Below are 13875 nucleotides of genomic sequence, written 5' to 3' on the forward strand. Positions count from 1 at the left end.
ATAACCCAAAAGTGGTTAAAAACCAAACCACAGCATTAAAAAAACCCACAAAAAAACTGGGAAAACAAATCATGAATGCTTTCCATTGTTTGTGTTTTTCCCAAGTAAAGAGAAAAATAAAAAGTTGTCCTCTGTGTCGTCTCGCCAGAGAAAATGACTCGTGCGATCGCGCAGGAGACCCAGCAGCTGGAGACGGATCTGAACGAGGAGCGCTCCCGCTACCAGAACCTGCTGACCGAACACCTGCGCCTGGAGGAGAAGTACGACGACCTGAAGGAAGAGCTGGCTCACTCCACGGTGAGGAGCGCACACACTGCAGCTGAGGCCAGGCCACTGACAGCATGCATTAGAACTGAAACGATTAATCGGATTGCCCGTGATTAATCCATTATTGAAACGATCAGCTGATTTAGTAATCAATTAATTGTAAACTAGACTCCAGTTTGCTGAAGGAACAACATATTCAGAGCCGTAATTAAGTCAGAACTGTCCAAATATATGTATGCGTTGTGCATTTAAGATAAAAGCGTCATAGTTTTAGCTTCACCTGGTTCACATTCTGTGAAAAAAATCTTATTAAGCAGCTCAATTATTAATCAATTAATGCAAAATATAAGCAACAGATCAGCCCTGACAGAGCTGAGCTTTTCACATGTTGATGTTGGAAATATATTTCAGCTGTAGATGAATAATTTGCTACCAATAATCGAGCTTTCACTAAATAAATGCTACATTATTCCATTTTAGCCAATAAAATATTTTTCTTCCTTAATAAAGGAATTTAATTATTTGCATTTTCCATGCAGTTATAAAATTTGCACAAAATAAGCTTTGACCAATTTATCTGATTAATCATCACAGTAGCTGATTAATAAAATAATCATTAGTTGCAGTCCTCTGACTGACCTCATCATCTTCTTTATTTTACATTTCATCTAAACTTGCTATTAATGGGAAAAGCTTTTGAAACCTTGTATGTGGGAGCAGAAGTGTAAACTATGTAAAAGCTGTTAAACTGGAAATGTATCGAGAATTTTTGTTGTTGGAAACGTCAAAAATATTCCCCAATTTTTTTAAATTGAGTTTATGAAAAGTACCTAAAGTCCCGTGTTATTTGGACTTTTTGTTTTTGTGTGTTGGTTTCTTATTTTCCTTCTTCCATGTTTGTTTCCTCTGTTGGCTCAGTTTCTTTACATCTGATTTTATTTATTCTTTATGATGGTTACAGTCAGATTAATTCCCTCGCTCGTAGAGAAAATATTTTCTAAAATGCTTCATTTGATGGAGGGACATTTTTAGAGTTCATGGTCTTTGGTTTGTTCCTCGGTAATAAAATATACAGCCAAGAAAAGCACAAAAGAAACCTGAAGAATAAGTGTTTTGTAATGTATCAGACATAAAAGGTTAAAGAATCATCTGTTCTTGTGTGTTCAGAACGTCTCCAAACCGGGCCACAGGAGAACAGACTCCACCCACAGCAGCAACGAGTCGGAGTACACGTACAACTCAGAGTACGCCGAATTAGAAGACGGTTCCCGCGTCGGCGAAGTAAGGCGCCTGACGGCAACTCGTGTTAAAAAAGAGAAAACAGACGTCTGCTCATGCTCCAAAACGTGTGACGAACGGGGTTTTACTGTTTGTAATTGTTGTTGCGTATCTTTGTCACTCAGGACGTGACGCGGGGAATGGACACCTCGCTGACCCTGAAGCTGCAGAAACGCGTTACGGAGCTGGAGCAGGAGAAGCAGTCGCTGCGCAACGAGCTGGAGAACAGAGAGGAGCAGTTCCAGCGGGCTAGAGCCAGGGTAGGAAGGCCCTGATGTCACCTGCATTTTGTTTTCTACAGCCTCTGATGAGTTAAAATGAAAAATCATTTCAAAAAGTGAAATTCATGTAGAAATCCAATACGGACAGAGTGATGTTTTAAGTGTTTGTCATCATTTTGATGGTTTTTGATAAACTCTGTGAAAATGTTCAACATTTGAACTTTGGTGAACAAAGTTTTTATACGATTAGTGGTAACAATAGACTTTATTTGGGAAAACTTTTTTTTTTCAGATGTAAAAACAATACAGTAATAATAATGTAGGTTGTTTAGTTTAAATGTTACGTTATGATCGACACAATCAGAAAAAGACGATTAACTTTACTGTCACTAAACAGCCTGCACTTATATAACACCTTAACAAGTCAGAGGACTCCAAAGCACTTCACATTACAACTTCATATTTATAGAGGTGGACAGACCAGACCAGTAAAGAAATATATAGAGAAAAGGAAAACAAATATTTTGTATTTATTCATTTATTGGGTTTTATGTTTGTGTCTTCATTGAAGAAGGTGACTCTGTTTGGCTTTTCTATGATTGAAAGTTATTACTACAAAGGTTGGCTGTTCACATAAAGATGTATCCAAACTTTTCTATGGAATGTTAAGTGGAAGGAAAAAGTGTGGTTGAGAAAGTTGTACTTTTTGCATAAAATTACTTAAAACAAAACCCTTCTGACTTATCCTACCTCATGTGTCTGTGTATTTATGTATATATAGTCATATAATCATGTGTCTGAGTCCATTATGTCTATTTATCTCAGTTTTTTTTATGTCCGTTTCAGGATGATGCACAGTTCAGGAAGGCTCGCGGAGCAGAGCTGGAGTACGAGTCCCTGAAGGTAAGCGGAGGATCCAGACCGTTCCTCACACACACACACACACACACACACACACACACACACACAAATGCACAGCGGCTCTCTGCGATGTGACTCTGACTAACCGTGGCGCTCTGATCCCGCTCGCCTCTCAGCGTCAGGAGCTGGAGTCAGAGAACAAGAAGCTGAGGCACGACCTGGCTGAGATGAGGCAGAGCCTGCTGGGCGGCGCGGCCGCGGGCACCGGCGCGCCGGGCTCGCCCGCCTACAAGGTGCTCCTGGACCAGCTCAACGCTTCCTGTGAGGAGCTGGAGGTCCGCAAGGAGGAGGTGCTGATCCTGCGGTCCCAGCTGGTCAGCCAGAAGGAGGCCATGCACCACAAGGTGAGGATGGGAACATTTTTTGTTCTTTTAAGATGCGGAAATTAAGCCAAGTGGCCCCCTACTGTGAACATCTGAAAGGAAAACGGTGCCGTTGTAAAGCTGAACGTAGGTGGATGATGAATGCCGGGTCTGTTTTTCATTCACCTCATCATGTTTTCTGTTTGTAGTGAGACGCACTAAAACATGTTTCTTCTTCTGTGATCTGGTGTCATTTCCATGTTTCCGGGTCAAACGGACAGAACACATCTGAGCAGCTGCTGTTTGTCTTTTACAACGTGGGTTCCCAAACGTAGCGCCCCCTGGTGGCCAACACTTTGAAAAACACTTTTATAAAAGACAAACTGTACGGCCTGAATGTCTGCTGCTGTACGGCCTGTAGCTGCGTTTCCATTACATATGTGAGCAAAACTTAATTAATATTCTGCTAAAGCAAAAAAAAAAACAAAAATAAAAATAATTAATTAAAAAAAGAAATGCGATGGAAGTCACATGTGAATAATAAGTCGTTAAAATTGCTGTTGATGGATGTAAAAACTTGGCGCTTGTCATCAAAAGAGGAGTTGGTGTTTATGAACAACACACCCCTTAAACCAGTGTTTCTCCCCCCTGTCCTGCATGTTTTAGGCGTTTCCCTTCTGCCACACACCTGAATTGTATCTCTGGGTGATTAACAGGCTTCTGCAGCACTTGATGGTCAAGCAATCACTTGAATCAGCTGTTCTGGAAAAGAGGCACATCTAAAACATGCAGAGCAGGGGGGCGCTGAGGACCAGGGTGGAGAAACACTGCCTTGTACTTTGGAGCAGCTACCTTTAAATGCTGCGTTTTAGGGAGTCTGTAGTTGGCTACGGATTCCACACTTTAGAATGACAAACTCAGTTTTTGATGAGCTGTGCGATGCTGTGACAAATGATCACTTTGCTACTGCTGGACACAAACTAGCCTGATGCGAAAACAAGTGTTTCCATTAGCCAATTACCAACTTTTGAAAAATAAAAACAAACTCAAGTTTCAGTTGAAAAATGTGATTTTTTTAAAAAAAATTTTTAATTCTAGTATTTCCATTAAGCAAATTTATTTTCATGATTCCAGTTTGAGCAATTTTACGGTCAGTGGAAACGCAGCTTGTGTTGCTGAGATCCTCTCTGTCCCAGCTGTGTGTCTAATTCTCTGTCTCCACCTTCTCTCCTCCATTCATGCTTTTCCACAGGATGAGAAGGTACAGTTGATGCATTCAGTCATCCATGACTTACTTTCGTGATTTTATTTTTTGCCATGGTTCTGCCTGATCTGTTTGTTGTGCTACAAGCCTTTAGCTTAGTCTAATCTAGAACTACACTGGAGGCATGCGTCTGGGTCTGGCGGATTTATTTCTAAAGTCCAGCCCAAATTTTTGCTTTTGAAGACTTAAGATTTAAAAATCTGGACTTTTGTTGTTAGTTTTTTTTACATAGCTCAGTGATGTTAACTCATCCAGGGCGGCCATCTTGTTTAACAAGAGTTTGTTTTTCTCACCGCTGCATCATGGATGTATCGGTGATCATTTCACAGCAGTCTCTTTTTGCGTTCAGGACGTCTGAGTGTTTTGACGTGTTGTGAACACTTTAACGTTCTGTCTCGTTTTGACGACTCCTCTGATTCGCCTCTCTTCCAGGAAACCATGACGGAGCCTTCGGTGTTTGCTAAGGATGTGAACAAACTGAAAGACGCCGACGAGTTGAAGCAAGCCTACGTGGGACTCAAAGACACCAACAGGTAACGCAGCTAAGCTAAGCTTCCCTTAAATCTCGCCTCTTTGTTATTAAAGGGGCAGTCTTATGTAAAATCAACTTGTTACATCGTGTTATTATGTTATTCCCTCATTAAAAACACACCTGGAGTGTTGCCTTGATCCTTTCATGCATGTTTAAGAAATCCTAGAATCTCCCATGGCAACTGTTCAGCTGTGCAAAATACCTGGGTGGACCAAGTCCCACCTTCAAGACGTGGTTTCCAAACTGTCCCATTATAGAGCAGCCCTCCCCCACTCAGGTCCTTCAGACTAGCCAGCAGCGATTAGCAAACACCTGGTGGAGCTGCACATCTGCTGAGATCATTATAGCAGCTACTTCTCAGAGCAACACTGGTAAAAACATTGATAAAGGGTTAATAGAGGATCCATGTTGTGACGACTTCCTGAAAGTTTCAGAACAAGCAGGAGCTTTTAAAGAGACAGAGGCCCTATTTCATATTTGATGTATTTTTATAACAATTGAAGTTAACACAATTAGTTGATTGTGCTATAAAACTATACTATGTGCCTGGGAAGTGCATGATACTGCCCCTTTAAGACGTGCCTCTGTTATAAATCATTGAAAGTTGTGTGTGAGAAACCAGTGTGCGGCTGTATGTCCTGCCCAGATCCCCCAGATCAGGGCGTCCAGCGCTGGAAGTCAGTGACCTCCTGAGTAGGCTGAGGTAACTGAGCAGAGGCGGCTCACGCATCGTGGATCTGAGCATGCATGGCCGCTCTGTCGGGGGGGAAAGTGACAAAGTTCCCAACGACCGAAGCCGAAAGCGGCTGGTTTCAGACGGCTGCATTTTAGAGACTCACATGGCATTTTCTGGCCCTCTAGCATGTGATCTAACATCTGGAATGAGAGCAGGAGGCTCTGACTCAGGAGCTTTCTTGAAGATCTCCATCATTTATAATGCAGAATGGACTGAAGCATGCAGATGGTTGGGACAAAGTGGAGACGACCTTTAGTTCTGACTAACACACCGACTGTAGTGTTGATATAAGAATGAGTTCTTCAACGTCGAGCATGAAATTCATCATTTCTCCTCATTTTCTCTTTTTCTTATTGTTTCTGCTCCGTAAAATGTTGAGGAAGTTTTCAAAACAGCACATTTTAGTGTCAGCTTGATTGCTTTTGTTTTAAGCTGCAAAACATGCAACCTGTCATTAGTTTTAAAAGAGAGTCAATATAATTATGCAGGATAAAATTAAAGAAGTTGTAATTCTACATATGCAAAATAATAATTTATTGATGTAACAAAATCCATTGCTTTCTGTGTGAGCTCCATTTCATTCTTAAATTGGAGCAAAGTTTTGTTGTCAATAGCAGCAGCTGGATGGATGAATAGAAGCATAAAAGAAAATAATTATACTTCCATTAAGGACATTGTTATATTAGAAATGTCCTTTTCTGTCCCACAGGAGGGAATCAGTGGCCAGAAAAAACAATGAGGCACAATGACCACATAAGAAAATAAAGCTGCACTTATTACCAGTGTTTAACATTTAGAGTCATCATGTCTACTGTTTTGTGAAACAGGGAAGTGAGTTTTTAGATTATATATATTTTTTTATAAATGAAGATTGAATTCTGTCCTCATTTATTTTTCCTTAATTAAGGATGAAAAAATATTACCATAAAATTAATCACATTTCTTGCCCTCAACTAGAAATAAATCTAAACCTTAAAAAAACCTATAAAAAAAAGGGTATCGAGTACATATCTTAGTATCTGCATGAGTTAAAAATTTTAATATCATAATGACCCAATATTAGGACATCCACTGAAGCTTAAATGTTTCTCCACTGTCTCATTTGCAGTGGAGAAAAGAGATTGTGAAAACCTCTGTTGCACAAGCTCTTTGAACGCCTCAGACATTTATTAACTACTATTGAGCTAATAGTGGAGAAAATAGTAAAGCTAACAATCCCAAAAATATTTTTTTAATTATCTTGAGAACAATAAATTATAATTCTCTGTCATGAGAAGAAATATATCACGATAAATTATAAATAATGCGATAAATGCCATTCCTCACTGCAGAACGTAGATAAAAGTAGCGGACTATTGATTGAAAACATTCAGGACTAATTCTGAGCAAAGAATAAATTAATTTACATTTTAAATGCTTCATTTTTCTATAAGCCACTCATACCAAATGTTACGATATTAATCCGGTGTATAAGTATTTTGGACCGACAGCTCAGGCTGGATGTTGATGTGTAATCATCCATCGTGTGATGTCCTCCATGTTGTTTTGCTGTCCCTCACTGGGTCCTTCGTGTCTCTGTGTGGGTCAGATCTGCACCTCCAGACCTCCACAGGCTGAATGAGGACGGGGAGCTGTGGCTGGTCAGTCAGGGCTTAAAGGAGACCACCAGGTGGCGCTGAGGCTCCAACACATGCCTCTTCAGAGCGCCATGTGGTTTGGCTTTAGTCCCAGAAGGAGATGACTTCTTCTGGGTCTCTTAACCGTTTCTTCTCAGAGTTTCCTTTCATGTTAATCTTAAATGCTTCACTCATCATTGATTCTTGGACTTCAGATGATATTTCCAATCAAAGATGTGGTGCCATGATTATTTATTGAAGACTTTGGTTGAATTTCTTTGTCTTTCTTTGCTGCTGGTTTCCAAGATCGCCCCGTTACTAATCCTAACCTGTAGAGCTTTTACACTGCAGGTACATCTTCAAAAAAAATTCAATCATGGAAAATGTCAATATCGGGTTCATTTCAGAAATGAAACTCATTTAGATTCATTATGCAGAGTGAAAATTTTTCAAGCCTTTTTTTTTCTAATTTTGATGATTATGATGAAAACTCAAAAGGAAAGTGACATTTGCATCCTGTGTCGGATCCATCCGTCCACAGTGCCTTACTATCCTCTCCAGGCTGCAGTTCTCTCTGTTGCTAGTGAATCTTTTCCTTCCACTCAACTTTCCATTAATGTGCTCTGATCCAGCACTGTGTGAACAACCAGCTTCTTTAGTAATGAGTAACAAGCCCGTTTAAAGGCTCAGGAAACCTTTGCAGGCGTCTTGAGTTTATCAGCTCATAATGAACTTTTTCACTTTTCACAATATTTTGCTACTACTTTACTATAGACAGTTTCATAAATGCTTATCTGTAAGCCACAATCAATAAATTGTAAGAAATAAAGTCTCAAAATATTTCACTCTATATAATGAATTTATATATTGCGAGTTTCTGAAATAAGTGACAAGAAATGTAGAATTTTGTTGCTGTATTCTAATGTTTGGAGACGTATCTGTATAACAACTTCTGGTTCAGATGCTGGACTGCGTGAAGATGATATTCGAAAGAAAGTCTTTGGTTTCTAAGCTTCTCTTTTCATCTTTTTGCTGCATAAATGCTGCTTTGCTGAAGAGTTTCGGTAAACCATAAGTCAGTTCAGGTTGAGATGTGCTGCTGTTTGATCCGTCCTGCTCATGCATGTTCTTTTGCACAGCAGACCTTGCAGCCCTGCTAAAAAATGTTCTCTTATCCTCCAGATCAGCTGTAAAATAAACTTCTACAAACCATCTTAGGAGTGTGTTCTTCAGATTACCTCTGTTGGTCTCTATAGTTCTTCAGTAGAAGTCTGAATCTGCACAGCATGCTGCTGCCGGCCTGCATCAGCGCGCTCTGATGAAACGCCCCTCGTTCACTTTGGGGGTTTTTTCTAACATTGTTTTGTTTCTCCCCAGGTTACTGGAGCAGCAGCTGCAGGCCCAGCGGAGGACGTACGACAGCGAGGTGGAGTCGCTGCGCGGCGAGCTGCAGAACGTGAAGGAGGAGAACAACCGGCAGCAGCAGCTGCTGGCCCAGAACCTGCAGTTGCCTCCCGAGGCCCGGATCGAAGCCAGCCTGCAGCACGAGATCACCCGGCTCACCAACGAGAACCTGGTACGCTCCGACACACTCCGTCACACACAGAGGAGCAGCAAACACACATCGAGATGAAAAGATGCTGGAAGAAAAACATGCAGAGTGAAGGGCCAGTCTGCTGAAAATTAGAGTCCAGCTGTCAGACGAGGCGTCGCCTTAAAACTTTACCAAACCGATGGTTCAGGGAGGGAAGTGATCTCACCGAGGGCTGAAACGATTAATCGGATGGATTGTGATTAATCAATTATTGAAATAATACCCAAATGATTTGGTGATCGATTAATTAACTAGAGTATACGTTCATCCATTTACTGAGATAACACTCAGAATAGTAATTAATCCAAAAATTTACTAAAAATATATATTTTGTACTTTTAATATTATAAAAAATCAAACTTTAAATATGTTCTACCCAGAACTCAAGTGGCATAACTTTAGCTTCACCTGGTTCAAATTCTGTACAGAAAAACAAACAAACAAACAAATACCCTCCTATTTGGCACCTTTTTCTGTTCAATTATTAATCAGTTAATCCAAAACATAATCAATAAATTAGCCCTGCATGGTATCGATAAGTCAAGCAGAAAGGACTGAGCTTTTCACATGATGGATGGTGTTGATATTTATTCAGTGTCCCGATGCGTTTTCACTTCCGATATGATGCTGATATCGCAGCTTTGATTATTGACTGATACCAATATCGGCATGAAACATACCTACTTTATTACTTATTGTATTGTGTTAAAAGTTAGAAAATGCTTGATCTAGTGACATTACGAAAAACGGAGAACAATAGTCAACAACAGTGGCTGTGAGAACAATTGAGCCATGTATTATTAACCAATGGGTTTGCTTACATGCACTACTGGATAGAAAAGCTGGGGCGATACTTGTTCTTTTGGCCGATATCGAGCCGATTTCCAATATCGATATCGGGATATCCCCAGTACATTTTCCGTTTGCAACAAATAACCAGGCTTACACCAGGGATGTTGTTGCATTTTAGGCAATAAAATGTTGATTTTCTTATATTAAATCTTTTTTAATCATTTGCATCTATTACTGTATTTCTAATATTGAATTTAAAAAGATTAAAAGAGAAATCTATAAAATCTAAAAAGACACATAACTAAAATGATGGTTAGTTGCAGTCTTTGTCTCATTTAGCAAATAATCTTTGAAGTGAAGAAATTGCTCTTATTTTCTTCCAGTCACAGCAACACTTTGACTTGCATTAAGCATCTGTCCCTGCAATCCATCATGACTGTTTTCATTTTGAGCCACACATGAATGAAAGCGAAACAACGGCTGTGTGGATGTTGTCACCTGACAGGAACTCATGGCCGACGACCCCACAGCGTCCAGAGAGGCTCGAGTCATCATATTACGGCGGATGGTTGTATGTAGAGGCTGTGTGTGTATGTGTGTGTGCTCGCATGCGTGCGTGTGTGAGCATTAACTGAGATAGGTGTGTTCTGAGCGATCACTCTGCCTTAGCGTACCTCCTCTTCTCTAACGACTAGAAAGTCCCACAGCCTTTTCTCCCTCTGAAGCAATAATCAGCACCGCTGCTCTAATGCCAATCTGAAATGGCCTGCTGCACTTTCTGTTTGTTTTTTATGTCTTTCTTTCATACCCACCACTAGAGGGCAGCATTTGTAGGCCTGACTATGCTCTGCTCTCATTCCCTGCGTCTGTTCCAGGATCTGATGGAGCAGCTGGAGAAGCAGGACAGAACCATCCGGAAGCTGAAGAAGCAGCTGAAGGTTTACTCCAAGAGGATCGGAGAGATGGGGGGTACGGCACGTTCACTACACTAAAACAAATCTGCAAAACTAAATAAAATTTAAACAGAAATGGAGTAAAAAACTAAGGTGCTGTAGATAAGAAGCTAAGTGTGTCCTGAACCTGTTTCCCAGCGGGTCAAGCCGAGGGACAGACGTCTCCGGGACAGATGGTGGAGGAGCCCATCCACCCGGTCAACATCCCCCGCAGGGAGAAAGACTTCCAGGGAATGCTGGAGTACAAGAAGGAGGATGAGATGAAGCTGGTTAAGAATCTCATTCTGGGTAAGAATGGCCATTTTATATAAAGAAGTTCAGGTTTTCTAACGACCTTTAAGAAAAAAAGTAATTCACAAGCTCTTCTTTTATGTAGCCATTTCTCAAAAAACAAAAAAATAAATAAAGCTGAGATGACTGATAATATTGGGATCTTTATGAAGTGAGAAATCTGAAAGCGTTCTTTCGACTTTCCAGAGCTGAAGCCTCGCGGCGTAGCAGTGAATCTGATCCCAGGTCTGCCGGCCTACATCCTGTTCATGTGTCTGAGACACGCAGACTACCTCAACGACGATCAGAAAGTTCGGACTCTGCTCACGTCGACCATCAACAGCATCAAGAAGATCCTCAAGGTGCGTTTACGTAATGGAAGTCCTGCAGAGAAGAATCAGGCTGAGTGACGGAGGCTGGTGAGACAAGATCTGTTGATGCTGATGGCTTTCTTCTTCTTCTTCTTCTGCTGCTCTTAGAAACGAGGTGATGATTTTGAGACCGTCTCGTTCTGGTTGGCCAACACCTGCCGCTTCCTGCACTGTCTGAAACAATACAGTGGCGATGAGGTGACACCAACACACCTCCACACCAACAAAAAAAGAAAATACAATTAGCTAAATATTAGCCTCTTTATCCTTTTCCTCTTCACACACGAGGTAGAAGTGAAAATTAATGGAATGTCTGATAATCATCAGAGCTGCATAAGAGGCCAGCACTAATGCTAGCAGAGCTACAGTTCAAAGTTATTCATACACCTGGCAGATTTAGATTTAACAAGGCGTTATTTTCATGTGTCTAAAATTAAGGTCTTAAAATGTCTTAAATTCATTGAAAAACAACAGGTTGGCCTTAAATTTGTTTATTACAAGTCTTACATTTTGTTGGGCCAGAACTATTTAATCTCACATATTTCACGTAGTTTCCTTTTTTCTGGCTGGACTTTTCTGCTATGTAAAACATCTTCATTGTGTCATGCGGCTATTGACAACTAGCTGCTAATACACCCTTGCTAGCTAGCTGGGTAGCCTTTTTTTAATGTCTGTCATGGGTTAGTGCAAGATTACTGCCAGCTGTCTGGACGATGTTCATCTTAGCTCTTAGTAAATTTCTGTTGCAATTCATTTCTTTTATACATTTCTGTTGTGATACAGGTCTTAAATTTCATTCATAATGATTTTAAAAAGGTCTTTAAAAGTCTTAAATTTGAATTGGTGAAACCTGCAGAAACACTGTTTTGAGATAATTTTCATTTGGAAATTGAAAAATGACAATTTTAAGAAAAATAATCTATTTACATTTTATTTAAAAAATGGCATATCAAAAATTATTTTTTATCCGTAATTAATGAGTTTTTTTTATTGAGGTCAAACTCTAAAAAAAAATTGCTATTTTTCCCCACTGAATATTTATATAAAACAATTTGTGCTCCATTTTGTCTGGTTAGATTTGTTCTCCTTCCACACATTGGCCCGGTGCAGATAGAAATGTTTATAGGATCATTTCTGTGACTCCTTATTTGTTTTGTTTAGATGAAGAAACATCAAGCAGAGAAATGGAGTAAAGAAAATAAGTACAGCGAGATGCAAATAGCCGTCATGCTACTGTTGCCCCATCGCTCAAGTTAACTGGAAATTCAGACTCGGCTTTAGCACCGTATTTGCATGCTAAGACCAAAGTTGTAAATGTTTATCAAAAGTGACTTTTCATGTTTGCAGATCTGCTGTAATTTTGCCCTCACTGACCTGATATGGAAAAGTTGCTGCATTTGTTCTATTTTAAGGCAGATATTTCAGTGTTTTTTGTTTTGGTTTTGCCCCAGGCCTTCATGAAGCACAACACATCCAGGCAGAATGAGCACTGCCTGTCCAACTTCGACCTGGCAGAGTACAGACAGGTGATCAGTGACCTGGCCATCCAGATCTACCAGCAGCTGGTCAAATGCATGGAGAACATCCTGCAGCCAATGATAGGTGGGTGGAGGCACAACGCCTCAAAACAACAAGTTGGAAGATTATTTCACTTACAACAAGACATTTTTCCAACATTATAAGTGAAATAATGTGCAAGTGGAACTAGCACTTTTTCTTTAAAATGAATAGCTGGTAAAATATTATATGTATACAGTTACAAAACTACATCAGATTGAAACAAAACAACATAAAGATACTGCCAGACAAAAAACAGAGAGAGAAAAACAAAGACACCATGTGCAACTGGACTTTGATGTCATAGTTTTAAGAGAGATAACAAAGCTACATATGAGCTCATGTTGTCACAATAAAGTGGATTGTATGATGATTTGGCACTAGTTCAACTGGTAGATTATTTCACCCACTGGGATCAGTATTAGGAATTATTGGCTTAAAACTGTTTCATATTTCTTGTTGAAAAGTTACTTGTAAGTTAGTTTTCTCTTATTTCAAGTGAACTAAGATATTTGCACTAGAAACTAGACCAAAATTCCTTGATTGAGTGTTTCTGCAGAAGCTTACGGTGTTTGGGTGCTTCAGCACGGCGCCGTTTCACTGTGTTTTCTCCTTGCAGTGTCTGGGATGTTGGAGCACGAGACCATCCAGGGCGTGTCCGGAGTAAAGCCCACGGGTCTCCGCAAGCGGACGTCCAGCATCGCCGACGAGGGCACCTACACCCTGGACTCCATCCTGCGGCAGCTCAGCGCCTTCCACTCCACCATGTGCCAGCACGGCACCGACCCCGAGCTCATCAAGCAGGTGGTGAAGCAGCTCTTCTACATCATCGGAGCCGTCACGCTCAACAACCTGCTGCTGCGCAAGGACATGTGCTCCTGGAGCAAAGGCATGCAGATCAGGTAGGAGGTGCCAGCAGCTGCTGAATTCGAGATGTTTTTGTGTTTTTACTGTGAGAGCCTGTAGTTAACACCGGATGTGTGCAGGTACAATGTGAGCCAGCTGGAGGAGTGGCTCAGAGACAAAGGGCTGATGAACTGTGGAGCCAAAGAGACCCTGGAGCCTCTGATCCAGGCCGCCCAGCTGCTGCAAGTTAAGAAGAAGACAGAAGAAGACGCCGAGGCCATCTGCTCCATGTGCCACGCCCTCACCACCGCTCAGGTGCGCCCTCAGCAACATCTGAAAGAAAACTCAAACCATA

At 40.8% G+C, this 13875-nt stretch overlaps 1 protein-coding gene across 7 annotated transcripts in view; it reads left to right on the forward strand.

The window, feature by feature from the left end:
* myo5aa (myosin VAa) overlaps window positions 1–13875 on the forward strand; it is a 56647-nt gene that overhangs the window by 38258 nt on the left and 4514 nt on the right. For 3 of the 7 annotated variants that reach the window (XM_016669981.1, XM_016669979.1, XM_016669980.1), the window contains 16 exons: window positions 149–297; window positions 1435–1548; window positions 1671–1805; window positions 2613–2669; window positions 2804–3031; window positions 4242–4250; window positions 4686–4786; window positions 8515–8713; window positions 10029–10094; window positions 10399–10492; window positions 10615–10764; window positions 10954–11108; window positions 11226–11315; window positions 12569–12719; window positions 13294–13576; window positions 13661–13835. In XM_016669981.1, the coding sequence (XP_016525467.1) occupies window positions 149–297; window positions 1435–1548; window positions 1671–1805; window positions 2613–2669; window positions 2804–3031; window positions 4242–4250; window positions 4686–4786; window positions 8515–8713; window positions 10029–10094; window positions 10399–10492; window positions 10615–10764; window positions 10954–11108; window positions 11226–11315; window positions 12569–12719; window positions 13294–13576; window positions 13661–13835 (2156 nt within the window). The remainder of the gene's footprint in view (window positions 1–148; window positions 298–1434; window positions 1549–1670; window positions 1806–2612; window positions 2670–2803; window positions 3032–4241; window positions 4251–4685; window positions 4787–8514; window positions 8714–10028; window positions 10095–10398; window positions 10493–10614; window positions 10765–10953; window positions 11109–11225; window positions 11316–12568; window positions 12720–13293; window positions 13577–13660; window positions 13836–13875) is intronic. The other 4 variants (XM_016669983.1, XM_016669984.1, XM_016669982.1 and 1 more) reach the window with 3 other exon arrangements.

The sequence above is a fragment of the Poecilia formosa genome, unplaced genomic scaffold, assembly GCF_000485575.1.
Source record: "Poecilia formosa unplaced genomic scaffold, Poecilia_formosa-5.1.2 Scaffold29, whole genome shotgun sequence".
NCBI lineage: Eukaryota > Metazoa > Chordata > Actinopteri > Cyprinodontiformes > Poeciliidae > Poecilia > Poecilia formosa.